We start from the raw sequence: 25354 nt of genomic DNA, 5'->3' as shown, positions 1-25354 counted from the left end.
GACGTACAAGAGATCGTCCACACAATGGGAATGTCGCGTTTTAAAATGGGGATGCGTCTAAGCACCTTTATTTAACCCGACATCATTACAGTGAATGATAACGACAAATGTACAAGTATTACACAAATGCAAATACTAGTGTTGCATGTGCTCGTTACCTGTTTGAACATAAGACAAGCATTTCATGTTCAAGTGGGCGTCCTCGGCCAGTGGAAGCATCGAATTAAAATGGTGGGCATCACAGAGCCTTTATCAACCAGTCACATGACATATAAAGTACAATGAACCAAATCACATTCGTTGCTCCATTAAAAATTTTCAGTTTGGCATACTGATGGCTCTCTTCCAAAAGTCTACGTACATACATAAAATGCTGTGATGGTACTCACGACTCCAGAGAGTACTGCACTACGATCGATAAGCCGTGTATGGGTCGGCAGTACGAAGAATGCCGGCCGATGTTGCCGAGCGGTTCTAGGCGCTTCAGTCCGGAGCCGCGCTGCTGCTACGGTCACAGGTTCGAATCCTGCCTCGGACATTGATGTGTGTGATGTCCTTAGGTTAGTTAGGTCTAAGCAGTTGTAAGTCTAAGGGACTGATGACCTCAAATGTTAAGTCCCGTAGTGCTCAGAACCATTTGAATTTCAGTACGGACTGAGGTCCGCCAGGGGCCACGGCTGCCAACCCATACGCATCCTGTGTGTGGATAGCGACTGGTCGATGCCTCGTTAAATACCAGCGGACTGTTATCTTCAGTGTACCGCGTCGTGTGTGCAGTGGCCAGTTACCGGCGGGTCTACAAGCTGCAGTGTTCGTCCGTCGTCTCCGAGACTTTGGCTCCGTAGGCATCGTAATCCAGCTCTCGACTCAGCGTAGCCATCACTCAGACACAGTGAGAAGACCTTAATACTCTAGGGGACCTGTAACAGTAAAGAGGTTATTTGTGCTGTGCATTTCGTAAGAAGAAGCATCATTGAAGTTGAGAATTTATTCATATTTAATAAATATCAGTTTATTACTGCTTGCTGGGAAACTTTCTGATTGAAGGTAACTTTCGCCATCCTCCCGCATTTCCAACATAAACAATTTAAAAACAATACATACCGTTTGTTTAGGCAATACGTTTTGTACAAAACAGGCAACGGCCGTGCCGCTGTGGATACACCGGTTCCCGTCAGATCAACGAAGTTAAGCGCTGTCGGGCGTGGCCGGCACTTGGATGGGTAACCATGGAGGCCTCCATGTACTGTTGCCATTTTTCGGGGTGCACTCAGCCTCGTGATGCCAACTGAGGAGCTACTCGACCGGATAGTAGCGGCTCCGGTCAAAGAATACCATCTTAACGACCGGGAGAGCGGTGTGCTGACCCCACGCCCCTCCTATCCGCATCCTCAGCTGAGGATGAGCCGGCGGTCGGATGGTCCCGATGGGTCATTTGTGGCCTGAAGGCGGAGTGCTTTTTTTTTTTTTTTTTGTACAAAACAGTTACATAGTGCTACATGGCACAGAATCATTACATCTCGTCATGCGGGATCACCTTGAAATCGCCTTGTCCTGTACTCAAAAGTGCGTATCCGTTCAAGAGAGTCCAGTTGTGAATTACAGAGGACGAATAGTGAAATACGGATACTCAAGCATTTTACGTAATTCCCAACAATTTTTCGTTACTGTTCATGCATGCTACATGAACAACCTTTTTCATATAGTGATCACGCCACTACTCAGATACAGACGTCATGACCTGACATAATTTACTAACTAGACATGTTAATACAATAACAGATGCACTTAAATGCCCTCCCATGAAGCCTTATTTGAGATTCATGACAAGTCAGCAGATATGCCTAATATAAATACTGTAACGACATAATCGTTAATAAACGCCTTCAAGAATTTAAAACAGTCCCTGGCTCCCTGTTGACAAAATGTTGAAACTGAAGAACAGATTTAAACTGATCATAATGTAAGAGCAACCTCTAATGAAAAACATTGCACACAGCCGGTCTCGTATGAATTCCGTTGTGGGCGTGCTCACGCTGTCTTCTCTCATATGGTGTGCTGTGGTGCAGTGTTTACCTAGGGGCCATTTACTATTACATTCTCCTGTGGGTGTTTTAGGCTCACGTTCTTACTTGTCACCTTGATTGCAGTATTTTTACTTCACACAGTAATTTTCTTCATACAGCTTCACAATCACTATAGCAGGGACACGAGCCATTTCTCAGACTGCTCTGCTTTCTAATATAATGTTCTGGTCATCTTCATAAAACGATCTACGCCTTCTGATTCTTCTGCCGCTTTGTGCAAATACGAGTATTTGTCACAAAAGTTTATTAGGCGTTATATATTCTTCAGAGAGTTTGTCTTCTCTGCAGGTAGTACCCCACACCGAATTTCCGTCGTCAGCAATTGTTCATAATAAAAACCTTTACTTAACGGGTTCATTCTGAATGGAGAGTTCAGAATATTCACTTATGGTGGACTATAATGCACCCAATCTTTGATTTATCTTCTGGCGGACTTCTGCTGATTTCGTCTGGCACGTTAATTTGCTGTCCCTGACCACTCCCAAGCACTTGGCGGACGTTGTCTAAGCGATATGACCAAACAGCTGTATCTGCGGGCCGTGCGTTGTTCTTCTCCTAGCCGATATTACAGCTTGTCTTTTGGACGCATTTAAGCCTATTCTCCATTTGTAAGACCTTGTTCCCGAGACTTGACAGTCATCCTTGAGTCGTTTGTGCATTGTTTGTGGCCATCTTCTTCCAGTGAGTATGGTGTTATCTTCAGCATATACGACTTTTTCCAGTATTATTGGCGATTTGTGGCAGGTGTGAAGCGCCGGTGGAACAGAGAGTCAGGCCGAGAGTGGATCCCTGCGGCACTCCTGTTTGTGTGTGTCGACCTGTACACATGCCTTCTTCGATACGGAACTGATTGAGAAGTTCTGTCCGCCAGGTATCATGCCAGCAGCTTCACTTCCATAGCAGACGAGCGCGGAGGCTTAAGCCGCTTTGCGTAGCGTCACGTGACCTCCCCCTCCCAGACTCCAGCCATGCCTACGCCCACGCCATCTCTACATACACCACGGGAACTACGAACGCCAAGGACACTAGTCTGTAAGCGTGTGTACTCCTGAACATCGGTTGTCGCAGTTGTCACGCGTTTCCAGCGAAGTTTGCGTCATGTCGGTGGACGAATTTGTTGGCCGCAAATACAAGCTCGACAAGAGCGAGAATTTTGATGAATTTTTGAAAGCGCTTGGTAAGTGATTCTTTGGTCTTTGTAACTCCTGCTTTTTAACTAGACCCACGTACTTACCGTAGAATGTTAGGTTTCAGATCTGCGTGTGTAACATGTTCGTAGAATTTCTGATACATTCTTTCCGGTAATTCCTGAGTGGTTAATTTTACCAAAGAGAAAAAAGCAATGGATTAATACGTGACTCTTAGTTGTCCTATTTTCATTCGTGTAAGAGAGTCTGGCTTGTATGCGTTTGTGCGATCTGTTTTTGTAATTCTATCTCTGCGGGCGTCACTCTTAGTGGGCTGAATACATTTCCGAGCTCTGCTCTAAAACCAGGTTGTTGTTCGTGAGTTATGGGGCAGTCTTACTTCTAATAACTGCTTGTTAATCTTGTCATTCCACATTCTGAATAGTGCAATAAGCCTATCATTATTTGTGTACGTCAGAGGTACCCTGTTATTATAGTCTTCGAATCGGAAAATATTGTGGCATAGGCTGCGTAAAGGTGTCTGTTGTAGGCATACTGGTGTTTTCCGCTGAATGTATACAAGCATCCAATTTCAGGTAAGTGTGTGCGTGTGTGTGTGTGTGTGTGTGTGTGTGTGTGTGTGTGTGTGAGCACGTTTCTCCGTAACACACTTACTTATACACGTGATCCTCGCAAGCTGTAAAGTGTTTAATAGTGTGATCATAAGATAATTCATACTTACCTGTCAATTGGAAAGCTGTGAAACTTTTCTTTGGAACTGAGTTGCTGGTAAACTGACTCTCCTAAATTTTCATTTGAATCGCAAGGTTTCGGTGGTGTGATAAGGGTGGGATGGATCAGTAATCTGCATCTACATCTACATCTGCGTGATTACTCTGCTACTCAGAATAAAGCGCTTGGCAAAGGGCTCAATGAACCACCTTCAAGCTGTCTCTCCACCTTTCCACTCTCGAACGCCGGCCGATGTGGCCGTGCGGTTAAAGGCGCTGCAGTCTGGAACCGCAAGACCGCTACGGTCGCAGGTTCGAATCCTGCCTCGGGCATGGATGTTTGTGATGTCCTTAGGTTAGTTAGGTTTAACTAGTTCTAAGTTCTAGGGGACTAATGACCTCAGCAGTTGAGTCCCATAGTGCTCAGAGCCATTTGAACTCTCGAACGGCACGCGGGAAAAACGAGCACTTAAATTTTTCTGTGCGAGCCCTGATTTCTCTTATTTTATCGTGATGATCATTTCTCCCTATATAGCTGGGTGCCAACAGAATGTTTTCGCAATCGGAGGAGAAAATTGGTGATTGAAATTTCATGAGAAGATCCCGTCGCAACGAAAAACGCCTTTGTTTTAATGAATGCCACTCCAATTCTAGTTTCATGTCTGCGACACACTCCCCTATTTCGTGATAATACAAAACAAGCTGCCCTTCTTTGTACTTTTTCGATGTCATCCGTCATTCCCACCTGATGCGGATCCCACACCACACAGCAATACTCCAGAATAGGGCGGACAAGCGTGGTGTAAGCAATCTCTTTAGTAGACCTGTTGCACGTTCTATGTGTTCTGCCAATGAATCGCTGTCTTTGGTTTGCTCTACCCACAGTATTTTGTATGTGATCGTTCCAATTTAGGTTATTTGTAATTGTAGTCCCTAAGTATTTAGCTGAATTTACAGCCTTCAGATTTCGCATAATCGAAATTTAGCTGATATCTTTTAGTACGAAAGTGAATAACTTCACATTTTTCTTTATTCAGGGTCAATTGCCACTTTTCGCACCATACAGATATCTTATCTAAACCAATTTGCAAGTCGTTAATCTGACGTAGTTTTCAGTAATTGCTTGCTACATTGTGCGGTCATTTCTTTTTCTGCGAGGTGTCTGTTCTCCTGCGGTGTCACTTTAGAACAGCTGTGATGTTTACTCGCGAGTCGAGTTTGCTAACAACGGTAGTGGTGCTTTTATAGTAGCACGAGCATCACTCCATTGTTCCCCCTTAAAGAGCTTACAGAAATTACTCTCATTTTTCGTGATGGAGGAACATACTTAGAAGATGTTCTTATTCCTCCTAAGTGATGACAATAAGCAAAAAGGCAGCTCCGGTTAACATACGAAAAACAAAAGAGAGAGCAAGTAAAATCCTTTCTGTACCTGGGAAATTTAGTAATGTGGAATGGATGCCGTACAGAAGAATTAAGGAGAAGCATATCTATGGGAAAGAGAGCATGTTCAAAATGGTGAAGCAGTTACTAATATCTAGAACAATTCCAATGGAGCTGAGGAAAAGACCTGCTACGTTTTATGCCTGGAGTGTAGTGTTATACATGAAAGAATCATGGACAGTGAAAAAGAAAGAACAAAAATATCTAGGAAGTTTTGAAATGTGGCTGTGGAGAAGAATGCTGAAGATGAAGTGGACGGACAGGCATAAAAATGAAGAAGTAATGAAGAAAATAATAGATGAAAAAATATTATTGGAAATGACCTGAGAGAGGAAAAATTTCGGCTGGGACACATACTGCTTGGGAATCGTCTGTAACAAAGAGTTATACAGGGAAAAAGTGGAAGGATTGAGAAGAAGAAGTATGAAGAGAATTGCAATGGAGGATGACATTAGACGAGAACGGACACATAAAGAGATGAAGGAAGATGCTCAGGAAAGGGCACGATGGAGAACCGTAAGGCAGATACACTAAAGAAATAATGCCTACTAACAGGAAGGGCAACTTGCCGGTTGGAATCTTATTCACACAGACATGAATTCGTTTTTCCCGAGATGTGCTGCCGGTTGGAATCAATTTTAAGTGTCCCAACGTGTGACATTAGAAACCTGTAAAGTAAATGCTTGCTTACAGGCACGTAAATTATCCAGGATTTTACTGTTAAGACCGGCATTATTTACAAATTTTTGTGTCAGGTAGTTTCGCAGTGAATAAACTTGTCAACCAGTGACTGGATTCCAGAATAATGGCAAACAGTTCCATACTTTATTATTGCCGATAAATGGTTCTAGTTACAAGGTTTGTTGCCCTGATCATGATCACAGAGAGTCTGCACATTGAAAAACAAATAGCTAGTCTCGGCTTCGTAAAGGTCCAACCCGTTATCAATAGCCTCACCAATACTCGCCATTAAATACTGGTTTAGTTACTACATTATGCTGTTACTGTTAATAAGTTCAGTAAGGATTATCTAGCACTACAGATATTCCATACTTCAGAAGTGAACAGGCAGTTTTCCAGTTTATGTCGAACAGTTTTTATTAGTGCAGTTTTATTTTAATTCCGTTTGGAAATGCTGTAAACACTAACAAAACAACCTTTAAAATGTCATTTCTTCCCATAGAAAATTAAGCTAGGTTCTCATGTGATAAATGCAAACGTTAGATGATTTACAGTAATTTCGTGTGGATCTATCTCCGGTAATGTAATCAAGAAGGGAGTATCCCCAGCTTGTCAAAACTTCTGGTTAACAAACCAGTAATGGATTCAGTGCATTGTGTGAATGGAATTGTGCGTCAGTATTCACCAGGTACCGACGGCCTCTCTGTTAAGCAGATAAACGGCTGAAGGTCAAGGGCATTCCCTTCTCCCTGAAGTAAGAAATTAGTGAGTCAGTAGCCGGTCAACAGCAGGGAATGGAGAAGGCAAGGGGTAAGCAATCCATTAAACGTTACAATGATTGTTCTTAGTATTAGCGTGTTGGTTAAGCACAAAGTTAGAATTTTTTAATAAAATCTTTTAATATTCACGAACGCAAGTAAGGAGAATTAAGTGATGACTAGTTTCAGCTGATTATGCAGCTGTTTTCAGATTTGGAATGATAATCGAAAACTGCACTAAGGAAGAGTAGCAGAAAGGATTACATAAACCTTCATAATATAAGCAAAATCTCAACTACACACCAATTTTAAAAACATATCTAGTGTTTGTTTGTAAAATGAGGCTAAGACACAACGTCTGCGTCAATTGGCGTTGTCAATGCTATCATTTACTACTGTAGTTTAAGCGTACCTTAAACGTAAGTTTAAGTACTGTAGTGCAGCTAGTTTAATCTTCAGAGCTGTCAGCCGACTTTAAATGCAATCTTCAGTGCTTTCAGCCAAACTGGAAATTCTGATGGCGTTCTTTTTCATTTGAAAAGCGAAACGATAAATAAAAAATACAAAGTGCGACTTGTGGCTGTTTTCAAGACCTTAGCTTATGTAAGAAACGAATTTCAGTAAAATACACCACTGAGATACAATATTAGGTATTCAAGATCCAAGAAATCAACACAAACGTCACTACAAAATATTAAAGAAAATACAATAAACCAAGCACAAATACGTAGAGTACAAACCAGTCTTAAAAGTCCGCAGTTATAGACAGTATTTTGCATACCGTATAGTTACACTAGTAACTTTTCAACAAAACCATGTTATATACGGATATGCTAGTGGATCTAAAAGTACGTGACGCTTATGGAAACTAATCGGTTGTGTGTCTTCACGCAGGCCCACAGGCAAGGGCAACATACCGATACTGGTGCATTAGAACAAACAGTTACAAGAATTGTAACATGTAATATATGAAATAAAATAAAAGAAAAAAGTGAATAAAAGGCTTGATTAGATAATGCGCAAGAACACATAGCCGATTAGTCTGCTTACAACTCTGAATGGGCCACATACCACTAGACCATCTAGCATTTCCGCACATAACATGGTTTTGTTGAAAAGTTACTAGTGTAACTATACGGTATGCAAAATACTGTATATAACTGCGGACTTGTAAGACTGGTTTGTACTCTACGTATTTGTGCTTGGTTTACTGCATTTTGTGTTCTATTTTGTGTTGACGTCTCTGTTTATTTCTTAGGCCTTGAGTACCTGACATTTTATCTCAGCGGTATAAGTACAGTTATTTTATAGAGATACGAAGAGCAGACACCAATCATTTCTTTATGATGGGTATGTAATTGGCCTTTTGCTTATGGAAGTTTATGTAATCCTTTCTGGTACTCTTCCGTTGTGCAATATTCTCTTTTTACTCCAAGTCTGAAGATGGCTGTATAATTACCTGAAAATAGTCATCACTTAATGTTACATACTTAGGTTCTCGACAGTTAAAGGTTGTATTTAATTTTGTAACTTTATATAAAGCTCCTAGGTGGCTTATCTCCATCCTGCCTATTTCAAGAATTAATGCGCTTGAAGTAAGATATTTTCTATATAGTCCTCTGCTCGGGTCTCGGGAATGAACGATGGAAACAGAAACTACCTGTCTAAACAGTTTTTTATATATTTTGAATGACATCAAGAATATATTACTTAGATTGAACAACAATGGTGTTAATGGTAATATAATAGGTAATACAATGTACATAAAGTACAGATAATTTAAATTACATTCATTCTTGATTAGGGAAGTCTTAGATTATGTTGGCAAGACAATATCATCCATATAAACAGAATAAATTTGAAAAAAACTTGGATTAATTGCACATAAAAGAAAGAAAAGGTTATTTTTATTAACAGAATAGATATTCTAAGATTGCAACAGATAGGAAAGGCCATTACATATTTGCAACCATTTGGTTGTAGATGGATATCTGAAGTTCCCATCCAGGAGACTGCATCCTCATAGACCTCATGTATACATCCGTAGAGGACATTCTGTGACTATGTGGTGTATTGCTCGTCGCTGGTGTGCGCAGTGACACTTGGCATTTTCAGCGATTCCCCTCTTCTGCTTCAAGTCCTGGCATCTTCCGTGTTTGATGCGTATACGATTTAGGACAGTCCACAACCTTCTAGGTAGGTGAAATCCAGGAGAGGCTTGTGTATGATCGATAATGACACTTTAAGAACCAGGACTGGCTGAGAACCACTCATCCCACCATGTTGATATTGGTCGGACTGCTTCAGAAGTGAGCCTTTTGCCCAATCATAGACTAGCCTGCCAGCAGTGTACCCCGGGCAACGTAACTAAGTTACGGTTAAATAGTTAACAGATACGGGCTGATGGACCTCTGGTGATCCATAATCACCTCAGGATATCCCAGCTGTTCGAAGGTACATAGGAATCTAGACAGGAGGATTTCACAAAGAATGCATAGTCAGTGCCAGAAAGTTGGAAAAATACACCGTGGCAATCAAGAAATTAAATGGATGAAGATCATTTCGATAAGTGAGATGAGATACTTTGCTCCAACTATTGTGACTTTGCTGAACACGGACTTTGCTACTCGGGAACGCTCGAGGAAGAATTTCGTCATAGAGTAGGAGCAATAGGGGATAAATCGGTGGCAAAATGCGTCACTAATTTCGAACCAGTGTCAGAGAGGATGTTGTTCCTTGAAGTAAGACTTATTGGCAATGAAGCATTTTGCCCTTGTGATGACCATGTTAATCTAGGGGTGTGAAATCACGTTGTGAGGCATAGATACAGTAAAAACGGGGGGATGGGAGTAGTTTGATGCAAAGTGCCAGGCTTTGTAGGCATTTCCACAACTATCAATAACTGTGAGTTTATGTAAGAAGTAATGTGGTGAGCAAACATCCGTTCTTTAATGCCAGAATACGGAATTAAGGTAAAAATTGAAAGGAAATATCGTCCTATCGTCATTGGGCAGATTAAAGCATAAGCTACCCGAAACAGAAATAAAATGCAAAAGAATAACTAAGATATCTACTGAAAAGAGGGACTATGGGCAACAAAGAGAAATACTTAAATAAGGTTACATAATACGGAGCCAACCGCTTTCTGCCGCACACAGCATGGAGCGCTGTGTACAGGGCACGAAATGTAAATATAATGCCGTCGAGAACAAGAGATACGTCAGACCCAGCAACCGACCCCACAAACGTAGAGCCGTAAAGGCAAGATTACACAACTGTTGTGACAGACATTAAGAAAACCAGTTGCACAGACTAATTACATGCGCGGAAAACAATAAATTAGGCAAACAATAAAATTATGAAAATTAAATTAGTGCAGGTATAGTGATAAAATGGTTCAAATGGCCCTAAGCACTATGGGACTTAACATCTGTAGTCATCAGTCCCCTAGACTTAGAACTGCTTAAACCTAACTGACCTAAGGACACCACACACATCCATGCACGAGGCAGGATTCGAACCTGCGACCGGACTGAAGCGCCTGAAGTGCCTAGAACCGCTCGGCCACAGCGGCCGGCGATAAAATAAGTGCAAACATAAAAGCTGTGTAGGAGTATAATGGCCTCTATAAAGTATGAAATTGTTAAAACTTGACAAAAAACAAAAGTTAAAACGAGAGTGAAACGTAAGTCAGAGCATAAAAACCAGTTGGAAGATAAAGAGATGAATAAGGTAAAGTCACTTACACGATAAACAACTATTTATGGATTAGTGTAATGAGTATCCTCATATCATAATAAAACTCATTTCTGCTACCCAATTGATCATTCAGTTATGTACTTTTCTCTGCACCAGAGGGCTTAAGACTTTCTACATCCTGTAAAAGATTTAACTTCTTACCTTTCGTGGGTTCTATTGAATACATGTAAATTTTTCAATGTCGGGGGGCCGGTGGCCACTAGATTTTATGTAGTCAGCAAAAGCCGAATGTTGTTTAATCTGTTCTTTGTTGTTAAGTAAATGATCACTAAATCGTGTTCGAAATTTCCCACCTGTTTGGTCCACATGTGAAGCTTTACAGTCGACGCTCTCAATTCTATAAACCCCGGGGTCACCGTATTTGTCTCTGGTAGATAGATCATTATGGATGTACCGATGCTGGTCTTTATTTGTCGACGAAAAGGCTATGTCCACCCCATACTTTCCAAATAGCTTTGCGAGATCACAGGATAGGCTGCCTACAAAAGGGATTTTGACAAATCTAGTATTAGCAGGTAACAGACCTAGAGGAAATTTAGATTCTTCAGGTTTCTTTTTTGTTGATAAAGATAATCTATAATATTGGGCTTGTATTCGTTGCTGATTGCAATTCATCTTAGGTTTGCTAATTCTTTCTCTACGAGAGACTGACTTAGGGGAAATTCTGTCTTGTGAAAGTATGAATGGCAGGAAGAGGAAAGAATGATTGAATCTCTTGTTGGTTTGCGAAAATGTCAAATTTGTGACTGCCTCTCACTAGTCGTAATTGCAGATCAAAATAATTTATTGAGAACCTTGTTGCCATCCATTAACATATGAGTAAAGGCCATCTGAGGGCGTAGCGAATTAAATTTTCAAGTAGCCCCTAGAGCTCTTCCACAGTACCGTCAAAGATAATACAAATGACGTTGCAGTAACGCCTACAGAAAAGATTCTGCTTGGATCCATCTGTGCCGTTCTTAAAATAGCCTCGTTCTAAATTATTAACAAAAGCACAAGCAATGAAGCCCGCCACACGGCTACCCATGGCTAGGCCCTTGTGTTGCATATTAAACTGATTATTGGATGAAAAATAATTGTATGAAGTGAGTAATTTGTGCAGTCATCTGGCCCCGTCTGCAGTGAGCCAATGCTGTATAGGGAGACTGTTTTTGGTAGCGATAAAAGTCTCATTAATGGTGATATTCACATGTAGATTTTCTATATCTAAAGACACAGAACGCAGTCGGAAGGAAAGATTTTGTCACACAATAGATTAACCGGTTCTTCCTTGTTACGAACTGCAAAATTTTCTTCGAAAACAAGGTTTTTTTGCAATAACTGTAGTAAATATTTAGAAATCAGTTCTCCTGGGTTTCCTATCCCATTTGGAATGGGTAGCCTGGTTTGTGAGTCTTCACTTGCGTAGGGGCCTTGGGTTTCATGACTTCCATCTTTGGGGCTACATCAAGGTCTGTGATATTAGGGCAGGCCTCGAGACATGATTTTAACTCTCTAGCATATGCCTCAGTTCGGTCAACATATATTTCTTGAGTGCTATTGTCTTCAAAAAAGAAGATTTTAGCTATGTAGTCTTCTTTGTAAACAACAACTGGAGTATTACGCTTGTCAGCAAGAATTATCATTGCACCATGCGATTTTAGCTTGTCATTGATGGTATTAAGTGTAAGATATTCTTTATTTTCGAGACTAGTGTAAGTAGCCTCTTTGATTAATTCGCTTGCTCTACACGCTATTTTTACTTTGTTGGCCGTACTGCATGCGTTGGCATCAAGTGAGATTTTCAAATTAGCATCTGTGGCTGTAGTGATCTTTTAATTAAGCCTCGGTTGAATGCAACATTTTAAACCTTTATTCAATAGCTGCATTTCCTGTGTACTGAACTCTATCTTACTTACCTTTACCACCCTCTCGGCATAGGGAAAATCTTTTCTGTACTGTCATATTGCTTCGTAGTGGGGCGGTACCCAAATTCTTATAGTTTATGCAATTTCTGATCATGTGTTTGAGCGATCGATTGGATAGTTTCGCAAAAAACATAATTAACGACTTTAAGTAAATTATAGGCCATTTGGGTAACCACATTGGTCCTCATGGACTTGGTGAAAGAAATGAACATTGTAAGAGGCTAAGTATCTTTTCTGTTGAACATGAAATAGCCCAAGAAGATTGTACACCTGGCGATCACAAATTATAACACTGATAAAGTAAGCCGAGACCAGATTAATCACATCATAGTAAATGAAAGATATAGGAACAGTTTCGAGTCAGACCAAAACGTTTCCTACAGCTAAGCTACAGTCAGACCACAGTCCTTTGATTGGAGTTTTCAGGGTAAAATTAGGAAGTATCCAGAAGAATATGACAGTAAAATATGGTATAAGAAAATTGAAAGAACTGTCGGTCACGGATGACGTAAAAGCCAAACTGAACTAAAATGGCCGGCCGGAGTGGCCGAGTGGTTCTAGGCGCTATAGTCTGGAACCGCGCGACCGCTACGGTCGCAGGTTCGATTCCTGCCTCGGGCATGGATGTGTGTCATGTCCTTAGGTTAGTTAGGTTTAAGTAGTTCTAAGTTCTAGGGGACTGACGACCTTAGAAGTTAAGTCCCATAGTGCTCAGAGCCATTTGAACCATTTTGAACTAAAATGTGAGAGCACCATCTAATGTTCCAAAGGTAGAAGAAATAGGAATTTTGTTAAACACAATGTGTACATACTAAATTTGAGTTATACTTTCACCAGTATTTTGTTAATGTTCTTAGTGGTTGAGCTCTCCTTTCGCACTTCACTTACAAATGCAGTTCTACCTGGGGTCGTGGTATGCCCCCTCTGACATACCTTCCCTATGGAACCCGTGGGCGGCAAAACTGGTGAACAGACGACAGCGTCGGACGTTCGCGCCTTTGCATGTATCTGAATTTATCGCTTGTTTCCATGATTTACTTCGGTACCTCCCTGGCATCGTACTGTATCCCCTGTATGCCTGCGTCTCTGGAAGATAGCAACATTGTCTAACATCTTCTACGAAGAAAGATTCCTGCGCTATTATGTGGGTGTAGCTATTTCCTCTGAATTTTGAAACTGACAAAGCTCGTTCTAGGAATGTAATTTTAATATTCTCCAGTTTCTTGAGATCACCGTAAGATAGTCCCGTATTAGTTGAATTCCATACGTGGCAACTGGCATAACTTTGAGCTTTAACAGCGGTATCGCAGATGACATGTATAAATTTTGCAGCTTAGGGATGTCGTAAATGGCTTTTGTAGGGGCTGCTGCTCGGTCTTGTTTGCAGAAAGAAATTGAGTCTAGTTGTTTGCAGCGTTACTCCCAAGTACAGGGTGACTCAAAAGTCTATTAACATTCTAAAATGCACTAATTCACTGAATAATGTAGGTAGGGAGGTAAACTTGCCTGAAATTAGATGGGGTTTCACTGAAACCAAAAACGAGCGGAAAAATCGACAAGAAGATGTCGCTGGACAGCAGCACGTCGGTAACGCGGTATGGGAATCGTGTGTACAATGAACTGTAGTTAGAGAAGGAGTCACATCATTCGTAGCCAGCCTGCCTGATAAACACCTGCTGCAGGTTGGTGCTCCACACCATATCGCTACAGTGGAAAAGATATCCTGCTCACGTCCTCTGGTGAGGATCGCGTACTGAGCCGCCACGTCTGTCATGTTTGACCTCACAGGTCCCCAGACCTCAGTCCGTATGATCATTGGTTGTGGGATTAGCTGAAGTCCCAAGTCTACCGCGATCGTCCGACCTCAATAGGGATGCTACAATACAATATTCGAAGGATATGGTGATATCTGTTGATATGTGCTGTGTCGTCCGAACAAGACACAGCCAGTTCAAAAGCACCACAGGCGCAAAGATGAGAGCTCGTGCCAGTGTCATAGTGATTCGTCACTTGCGCAAGTTCCACCTGCGCCACAGGCGGCGATGAAGATATCGACTTCGTCTCGGCCAATTGGCAGCTCAGTACAATCCGCCAGTGACTGGATGACAACGGACAGAAGCCTGCTCGGAAGGTAGAAGAGCAGATCTCTCCCACTTGGCTATAGATCATCGTCCAGGGTTGGCTCAGACAGGAAGAACTCTTAGAAGTGACCAGACAGTTGTAAATTCCATTTGCTATGTGCTGTGTAGTTTACCTACGATTACTTGCACTTAGCCATTGAGGGCAGTTTTTGTGTAATAATACATGCAGTGTTGCAGACTTCACTATTAGACTAGTCACAAAGATAAGAAAACCTTTTTTGACTTATTTGTATGACTTCGTTACTGGCCGGCCGGGGTGGCCGTGCGGTTCTAGGCGCTACAGTCTGGAACCGAGCGACCGCTACGGTCGCAGGTTCGAATCCTGCCTCGGGCATGGATGTGTGTGATGTCCTTAGGTTAGTTAGGTATAATTAGTTCTAAGTTCTAGGCGACTGATGACCTCAAAAGTTAAGTCGCATAGTGCTCAGAGCCATTTGAACCATTTGAACTTCGTTACTAATTTCCTGGAGTGTCGTAGAACCTTCGTTCTCCAGTTCTGTTACCTGACCCGGGGGCATAGTTGTGCAATAGTGGCAGGGAGAAATTGTCTTAGCGGTGTACTGTACCAGAAGCCGTTTCACCGATTTATTGACAAATAGTCAGCACGGATTCAGAAAATATCGTTCTTGTGAAACACAACTAGCTCTTTATGCTCATGAAGTAATAAGTGCTATCTACACGGGATGTCAAATTGATTCCATATTTTTAGATTTCCAGAAGGCTTTCGACACCGTTCCTCACATGCGTCTTCTAACCAAATTGCGTGCCTACGGAGTATCGCCTCAGTTGTGCGACTGGATTCGTGATTTCCTGTCAGAAAGGTCATAGTTCGTAGTAATGGACGGAAAGTCATCGATTAAAACAGAAGTAATATCCGGCGTTCCCCAAGCAAGTGTTATAGGTCCTCTATTGTTCCTGATCTATAATAACGACATAGGAGACAATCTGAGTAGGCGTCTTAGATTGTTTGCAGATGATGCTCTCATTTACCGTCTTGTAAAGTAATCAGATGATCAAAACGACTTGCAAAATGATTTAGATATCTGTATGGTGCGAAAAGTGGCAATTGACCCTGAATAAAGAAAAATGTGAAGTTATTCACTTGCGTACTAAAAGAAATCAGCTAAATTTCGATTACGCGATGTCACACAAATCTGAAACTGTAAATTCATATACTTAGGGATTACAATTACAAATAACCTAAATTGGTACGATCACATAGATAACATTGTGGGTAGAGCAAACCAAAGACTGCGATTCATTGGCAGAACACTTAATGGTGTAACAGGTCTACTAAAGAGGCTGCTTACACCACACTTGTCCGCCCTATTCTGGAGTATTTCTGTGCGGTGTGGGATCCGCATCAGGTGGGACTGACGGATGACATCGAAAAAGTACAAAGAAGGGCTGCTCGTTTTGTATTATCGCGAAATAGGGGAGATAGTGTCACAGACATGATGCGTGAATTGGTGTGGCAATCATTAAAACAAAGGCGTTTTTCGTTGCGACGGGATCTTCTCATGTAATTTCAATCACCAATTTTCTCCTCCGAATTCGAAAACATTCTGTTGGCACCCACCTTCATAGGGAGAAATGATCATCACGATAAAATAAGAGAAATCAGGGCTCGCACAGAAACATTTAAGTGGTCGTTTTTCCCGCATGCCGTTCGAGAGTGGAACGGTAGAGAGACAGCTTGAAGGTGGTTCATTGAACTCTCTGCCAGAGACTTTATTGTGAATAGCAGAGTAAACACGTAGATGTAGACGATCACGAACTCACAAATTCGGCCTTTTGTAACAACAGTGGCAACTCGGCATCCCCAGCGGTAGCGTCGAGGCCTTTACAAAACTGGCGACGAGCGTTCATAAAAATATGCTGTACAGTGCTTTTCAAGACACTGTCACTCTATTTAAGGTATTGCTGACTTGTTGAGCATGTGTTGTAAAGAACATTGTCTTTGCTAAAAATCAGTTGGTGTGCTAGTTATTGCTTTTGTATCACATAAAGCACCATATGTCGGTCATTTCGTGGTCATTTTTGGTTTAATGAAGCTCCATGTCATTTCAAGCAGTTGTATCAATTTTTAGCTCTCTACCTGTATTATTCCGTGAAATACTGCATTGTCAAATTTTAACCGTACTTTTGGGCCACCCTGTGTTTAGGGCAGGATACTAATTCTAATGTTAATCCACCACACGTGAGATGATCTCTTTCTGCTATTCTTCCTGCTCCTCAAAATTTCATTGCTGTGCCCACTTTCTGAATGTCTCCATATTGCTTGTAGGTTTTCCAGGCTGCTCGTGGGGGTGACTATATCATCTGCATACGTAAGCCATTTTACGTTACATGTGTCTATTGTCTGTCCAATGTCCGCTGTCATTCCATTAGAAAGAGCCAGACTCATCGCATCTCCTTGAAGAATCCCTCTTGTTTGGATGACGTTCTCCGACATTGATACGCTATCTTACAATCCTATGTGGTTTGCTTCTATAATGGACTTATTTATTTATAGTACACAGCATGATTTACCTCGTATATTCTCCAGTTTCTGGATAAGAATCTTCCTGTTGATATTGTCTTTAGAGTAGTCTATAAGGATCGTGTAGAGTGGGGTAGCTGGCTGTACTAGTGCCGTTGTTATTTCTTGAATGACTTCTAGAACAGCGTGCAGTGTTTATCTGCATGGAGTGAAGCCATACTAACTCGTTGTGATAATGGAAAGTAGTCATTGTTGATTGCGGCCCAACAGGAATCTAGAGAAGACTTTAAACATAATGCTGTCCAGAGCAATTCTTCTTTAGGAATATGGTCTTCTTTCTTGTCTTTGCCTTTGTTGAACACAGTTATGTCTTTCTCCATTGTTGTGGGACTGTGTTGTTCTTGAGGTATTCGTTGAACAGTTATGCTAAAGTTCCTACCAGATCTAGGATTGCATCCGATAGGTGTTCATGCACGTCCGAACAGGCACAACCGTCTTGTTATTCAAATGGCTCTGAGCACTATGGGACTTAACATCTGTGGTCATCAGTCCCCTAGAACTTAGAACTACTTAAACCTAACTAACCTAAGGACATCACACACATCCATGCCCGAGGCAGGATTCGAACCTGCAACCGTAGCAGCCGCGCGGTTCCGGACTGAGCGCCTAAAACCGCTAGACCACCGCGGCCGGCTCTTGTTATTCCTTCAGTTCCTTTTAAGGTGGGTGACTGCTCTGTCTGTTAGTTGTTCCACTACCTGTGTAATGTAAATCAGTTTGACATTTTGTCCTCTTCTGCGAGGAGGTTACTGAAGTGTAGTTCGTTGAGGGCCTTAGGTTTTTGAAAGGTTTCATTTCTGTCTCATCAATTTATTTCTGCTCTTTGAATAGACGATATATTTTTTTCTTTCAGTGGGCGTTTGTACTTCTGACGTCTTTCAGCGTACTTCGCAAGCGTGCATTTCCAGTGGCATGGAGAAGCTGTATGGTTCTTCGTGTCATGAGGTAACATTCTTCGTCAATCCATGACTTCGCTGTGTGTTTAAGCTGGTTATTTTGGTGGTGGTGTGTGTGATCATGTCGTTCAGAGATGCTGTTGCCTCGTCTAAGTTTCCCTGCCTCATATTGTGGTTATTGTTGATAGATCTGCTATGTTCGCTAGCCATCTTTCTTCATCTGTGTGCCTCGAAACTTGTGGTTTAATGTTTTTACCTGCGTGATTCTGTTTTCCTGTGGTCAATTGGACTTTAGGTATTACTGGAATGTGTTTCTTAACTGTGACTTTTTCTACTTCCTCGTGGGCGTGAAGACCAGGTCGACTATGATCCTCCCGTCTGGTGGTAGTTGGTTGTATTCCTGCTCCTGATTTAACGGGTTCAACCGATAATCCGTGCTAAAATCTGTGAACATTTTTAATTTTGAGTTCCATTTGTCTATGCGCCAATTTAGGTGCCGTACCAGAATGCTTCGCTTGCCAGCTTCTATGTTCTCCAGTGCCTTTCCTAGGTCGTCGATGATGCTCTCGCTTTCAACATTGGACGGAAGTAGGCGCTTGCTGTGCACATTTTACTGGTAAGTACGTTAGGGTATTATGTGTATGGTCGATTAAGCTGAGGAGTTGCAGGTGCTGGTTTAAGAAACAGCTTAGTCCCTTTGAGGGCCGTACTTCGCCGCCTTTATTGGCTGAGTCCCTGATCCTTTTGACTTCTGTACTGAACGCTTCTGATAGTAATACTACGTTGTTCTCTTCCAAGTTGAGCAGGCGCTCATGGAAAATATGGATTTCAGGCCTTCTACGGACGTAGTCTTTGTTATTACGTTGCTGTGGTAGTTGCGTTCTTGTTGTAAAAGAAATGATTACTAATTTATCTGAAAGAATAAAAACCATTAAAAGAGAAATGTTACAGCCTGAAACAAGAAAAAGGAAGTCATGGATGATGACGAGATATTATAACTGATGGATCTACACTCCTGGAAATGGAAAAAAGAACACATTGACACCGGTGTGTCAGACCCACCATACTTGCTCCGGACACTGCGAGAGGGCTGTACAAGCAATGATCACACGCACGGCACAGCGGACACACCAGGAACCGCGGTGTTGGCCGTCGAATGGCGCTAGCTGCGCAGCATTTGTGCACCGCCGCCGTCAGTGTCAGCCAGTTTGCCGTGGCATACGCAGCTCCATCGCAGTCTTTAACACTGGTAGCATGCCGCGACAGCGTGGACGTGAACCGTATGTGCAGTTGACGGACTTTGAGCGAGGGCGTATAGTGGGCATGCGGGAGGCCGGGTGGACGTACCGCCGAATTGCTCAACACGTGGGGCGTGAGGTCTCCACAGTACATCGATGTTGTCGCCAGTGGTCGGCGGAAGGTGCACGTGCCCGTCGACCTGGGACCGGACCGCAGCGACGCACGGATGCACGCCAAGACCGTAGGATCCTACGCAGTGCCGTAGGGGACCGCACCGCCACTTCCCAGCAAATTAGGGACACTGTTGCTCCTGGGGTATCGGCGAGGACCATTCGCAACCGTCTCCATGAAGCTGGGCTACGGTCCCGCACACCGTTAGGCCGTCTTCCACTCACGCCCCAACATCGTGCAGCCCGCCTCCAGTGGTGTCGCGACAGGCGTGAATGGAGGGACGAATGGAGACGTGTCGTCTTCAGCGATGAGAGTCGCTTCTGCCTTGGTGCCAATGATGGTCGTATGCGTGTTTGGCGCCGTGCAGGTGAGCGCCACAATCAGGACCGCATACGACCGAGGCACACAGGGCCAACACCCGGCATCATGGTGTGGGGAGCGATCTCCTACACTGGCCGTACACCACTGGTGATCGTCGAGGGGACACTGAATAGTGCACGGTACATCCAAACCGTCATCGAACCCATCGTTCTACCATTCCTAGACCGGCAAGGGAACTTGCTGTTCCAACAGGACAATGCACGTCCGCATGTATCCCGTGCCACCCAACGTGCCCTAGAAGGTGTAAGTCAACTACCCTGGCCAGCAAGATCTCCGGATCTGTCCCCCATTGAGCATGTTTGGGACTGGATGAAGCGTCGTCTCACGCGGTCTGCACGTCCAGCACGAACGCTGGTCCAACTGATGCGCCAGGTGGAAATGGCATGGCAAGCCGTTCCACAGGACTACATCCAGCATCTCTACGATCGTCTCCATGGGATAATAGCAGCCTGCATTGCTGTGAAAGGTGGATATACACTGTACTAGTGCCGACATTGTGCATGCTCTGTTGCCTGTGTCTATGTGGCTGTGGTTCTGTCAGTGTGATCATGTGATGTATCTGACCCCAGGAATGTGTCAATAAAGTTTCCCCTTCCTGGGACAATGAATTCACGGTGTTCTTATTTCAATTTCCAGGAGTGTAAGAAGAAGCTACAAAGGAAAAAAAATGGCTCTGAGCATTATGGGACTTAACATCTGAGATCATCAGTCCCCTAGAACTTAGAACTACTGAAACCTAAGTAACCTAAGGACATCACATACACTGATGCCCGAGGCAGGATTCGAACCTGCGACCGTAGCAGTCGCGCGGTTCCGGACTGAAGCACCTAGAGCCGCTCGGCCACAACTACAAAGGAAACCCAGATGAATATAGGAGATTGAACAAGATTATCATGGGGAAAATCAGAGAAGCAAAAGAAGAAGAACTAAAACAAAAATGTCAAAATATTGGAAGTTTTGAAAGTAAATATGAGAATTCAGTATTTATAACATACCAAAAGAAATGTCTGGGAACTTCCATACGTGACTTTCACCTACATAGCGGGAAGCCGGATCCACCTGAGGTCGCTGGAAAAACAAGATCAGGCATTATAGCAGAAGAAGTGAGATGAGCGGTAAGGGCCATAAAACATGGGATAGCAGCAGTACCACCGAATGGAATGCATTCTGAAGTTGTTTGACGAAGAACAAATAATATGGATGACCAAACTGTTCAGTTAAATTTATAATTCGGGCATCATTCTTCAGAAATGACTTCGGTCATAGTTTTCAATCTTCCCAAAGCTGCTAAGAACTAAAAAAGTAATTGCTTCCATGCAACACGTTGGATGAATCGCCTTCTGAAAATATAACATATGAAAAAGGAGACGCACCACAAGGAATTACCCGAGTGGGACGGAATTCGGTAGATGTCTTGTACATGTACAGATAAACAAATGAGTACAATCGCAGAAAAATTTGATGATTTATTCAAGACAAAGAGCTTCACAAATTGAGCGAGTCAGTAACAAGTTACTCCACTCTGCCCCTTATGCAAGCTGTATTTAGCTTGGCAATGTCTGATAGATTTGTTGGACGTACTCCTGAGAGATATCGCACCAAATTCTGTCCAATCAGAGCCTTAGATAGTCAAAATCAAGAGCTGGTTAGGATATCGTGCCCATAATCCTCCAAACATTCACAGTTGGGCAGAGATCCAGCGACCTCACTGGCCGAGGTAGGGTTTAGTAAGCATGAAGACAAGCAATAGAAACTCTCGCCGTGTGCGGGCGGACACTATCTTGCTGAAATGTAAGCCCGGGAGGGCTTGCCGTGGAGGGCAATGAAACGGTCGTCTACACTCTTGCTCATAAATTAAGGATAATTGCATAATGTCATGCCACACAACGTGGCATTACACAATACTGGCGGTAATAGCATAGGAACATAGGGAACACACACGACACAGATATGTAAGTCCACGGTATTGGAGATAAGTTGAGAAAACCGTCACGAAACACATGTGCTGCAAAACGCCACTGTTTCCTGCGCATGTACCCCGACATCAATATGGGATATGATCACCGTGCACACGTACACAAGCCACAAAACGGGTTGGCATACTCTGGACCAGGTGGTCGAGCAGCTGCTGGGGTATAGCCTCCCATTCTTACACCAGTGCCTGTCGGAGATCCTGAAGTGTCGCAGGGGTTTGAAGACGTGCAGCGAAACGTCGACCGAGAGCATTCCAGATGTGCTCGATGGGATTTAGATCTGGAGAACAGGCAGGCCACTCCATTCGCCTGCTATCTTCTGTTTCAATGTACTCCTCCACGGTGGCAACTCGGTGGGGACTTGCATTATCATCCATGCGGAGGAAGGTGGGACCCACTGCACCCCTTGAAAAGGCGGACATGCTGGTGCAACATGACGTCCCGATACACCTGACCTGTTACAGTTCCTCTGTCAAAGATATGCAGGGGTGTACGTGCACCAGTCATAATCCCACCCCACACCATCAAACCACAACCTCCATACAGGTCCCTTTCAAGGGCATTAAGGGGTTGGTATCTGGATCCTGGTTCACGCCAGATGAAAACCCGACGAGAATCAGGCTATACCTACAGTCGCCTGTGAACGTAACCTGGGACCACTGTTCCAATGACAATGTTCTGTGTTCTTGACACCAGGCTTTACGGGCTCTCCTGCCACCAGGGGTCAGTGGAATGCACCTTGCAGGTCTCTGGGCTAATAAACCATGTCTGTTCAGTCGTCTGTAGATCGTGTGTCTGCAGGCAACTGTTCCAACGGCTGCGGTAAGGTCCCGAGCAAGGCTACCTGCAGTACTCCGTGGCCGTATGCGGGCACTGATGGTGAGATATCGGTCTTCTTGTGGTGTTGTACACTGTGGACGTCCCGTACTGTAGCGCGTGGACACTTTTCCTGTCTGCTGGAATCGTTGCCATAATCTTGAGATCACCCTTTATGGCACACGGAATGCCCCATGCTACGACCTGCTGTGTCTGACCAGCCTCCAGTCGCCCTAGTATTCTACACCCCATAACGTCTTCAATATGTGTTCTTTGAGTCATTTACGACACACAGTCGCCATTAACACGTCTGAAAACGTCTGCACGCTTATTCGCTGCACCTTACTCTGACATGCACCAACACACCTCTGCGTATGTGGACTGCTGCCAGCGCCAGCGTGTGACGACCGCACCATGTATCTGCATTTCAGCATTATCCTTAATTTATGAGCATGAGTGTAGAATACCGTCGGCGCACCACTGCGCTGTAAGGGTGACGACAAAAGGGGTCTTGCTATGAAATGAAATGGCACCTCAGACCATTAGTCCTGGTTGTGGGGTGACAGTCTGGTTCGTATACCACTGCTGTCTGAGCCATCTCCAGACACGTCTTCGCCGCTTAATTCGAAACGGGACTCATCACTGAAGACAAATCTACCTCAGTCAATGAGATTTCAGGCAGAATGTGCCCGTCGCGAATGCAGACTGGCTTGCTCGTGTACAGCGGTCAATGGCAATCGGCGCGAGGGCCACCGTGAGCTCAACCCCATTCCTGTGAGCTGCCTATTGATGGTTATTGCGGGTACTGAAGTACATGTTGCACGTCAGATCGATGATAATGATGAACCCGGGGCTCTGAATGCCCCTCTGACGTCCGCTCCTCAGGTTCTGTCATCACCAAAATAATAATTGGCTCCTTCTACCGACCCCCCGACTCAGATGATATAATAGCTGAACGGTTAAAAGAAAACTTGAATCTCATTACAAATAAGTACCCCACTCATACAGTTATAATTGGTGGAGACTTCAATCTACCCTTGACTTGTTGGCGAAAATTCAAAGCTGGTGGTAGGCAGAAAACATCTTCCGAAATTGTACTAAATGCTTTCTCTGAGAATTACTTTGAACAATTAGTTCATGAGCCTACACGAACTGTAAATGGTGGCGAAAACACACTTGACGTCTTACCCACAAATAATCCTGATCTAATAGAGAGCATCATGACGGATACAGGGATTAGTGATCACAAGGTCATTGTAGCGAGGCTCAAAACCATATCAACCAAACCACTAAAAATAAACGCAAAATATGTCTATTTAAAACAGCAGATAAGAATTGGCTTGATGCCTTCCTAAGAGAGAGTCTTCATTCCTTCCAAGCTAATTATGTAAGTGAAGACCAGATATAGCTCAAATTCAAAGATTCAGTATCGACAGCAATAGATAGAGTCATACCGCATAAGTCAATAAGAGACGGGACTGGTCCACCATTCTACACAAAGCAGAAGCAACGAAAAAAATGCCGAATTCAGAAGAGCGCAAAATCCCCAAGACTGGCTAAGTTTCACGGAAGCTAGAAATTTAGTGCGGATGTCAATGCGAGATACTTTTAATAGTTTCCACAATGAAACATTGTCTCAAAATATGGTAGAAAACCCAAAGAGATTCTGGTCGTATGTAAAGTACACCAGTGGAAAAAAACAGTTAATACCGACACTGCTCGATAATGATGGAAATGTTACAGATAATGGTGCTACTAAAGCTGACTTACTGAATACAGTTTTCCGTAATTACTTCACGAAAGAAGATGAAGTAAAAATTCCAGAATTCGAAACCAGAACAGCTGTTAGCATGAGTGACATAGACGTAGATGTTTTAGGTGTTGCGAACAACTCAAACCACTCAAACGACATAAGAAAGGCAAGTCTTCCGGCCCAGATCGTATACCAATCAGGTTCCTTTCAGAGTATGCAGACACAATAGCGCCTTCCTTAGCTATCATATACAACCGCTCACTTGACGAAAGGTCTGTTGCTAAAGAACGAAAAGTAGCACAGGTCACACCGATATTCGAGAAAGGAAGCAGGAGTAACCCACTGAATTACGGACCCATATCACTGACCTCAATTTGCAGTAGGATTTTGTAGCATATACTGTACTCGAACATTATGACTCACCTTCAAGAAAATGACTCATTGATACATAACCAACACGGATTCAGAAAATATCGTTCTTGTGCAACACAGCTACTAGCTCTTTATTCCCATGAAGTAATGAGTGCTGTCGATGGATCTCAGATCGATTCCATATTCCTAGATTTCCAGAAGGCTTTTGATATCGTTTCTCACAAGCGACTATTAATCAAATTGCGTGCGTATGGAGTATCGTCTCAGTTGTGTGACTGGATTCGTGATTTCCTCTCAGAGAGGTCACAGTTCGTAGTGATAGACGGTAAATCATCGAGCAGAACAGAAGTGATATCTGGCGTTCCGCAAGGTAGTGTCATAGGCCCTCTTCTGTTCCTGATTTACATAAATGATGTAGTTGATCACGTGAGCAGACCCCTTAGATTATTTGCAGATGATGCTGTAATTTACCGTCTAGTAAAGGGCTGTCAATTCGACTAAATACCTAGGAATTACAATTACGAGCAATTTAAATTGGAAAGACCACATAGATAATATTGTGGGGAAGGCGAAAGAA

General features: G+C 43.2%; 1 protein-coding gene across 1 annotated transcript in view; it reads left to right on the top strand.

The window, feature by feature from the left end:
• Nucleotides 1-3106: 3106 nt before the first annotated feature.
• Nucleotides 3107-25354, top strand: part of LOC126203857 (fatty acid-binding protein, muscle-like) — a 39548-nt gene continuing 17300 nt past the window's right edge. Inside the window, exon 1 of the mRNA XM_049938233.1 lies at nt 3107-3264. Coding sequence (XP_049794190.1) covers nt 3186-3264 — 79 coding nt within the window. The 5' untranslated portion in view covers nt 3107-3185. The remainder of the gene's footprint in view (nt 3265-25354) is intronic.

The sequence above is a fragment of the Schistocerca nitens genome, chromosome 9 (genome assembly GCF_023898315.1).
Source record: "Schistocerca nitens isolate TAMUIC-IGC-003100 chromosome 9, iqSchNite1.1, whole genome shotgun sequence".
NCBI classification, from domain to species: domain Eukaryota; kingdom Metazoa; phylum Arthropoda; class Insecta; order Orthoptera; family Acrididae; genus Schistocerca; species Schistocerca nitens.
This window is presented reverse-complemented; position numbering and strand designations above follow the sequence as displayed.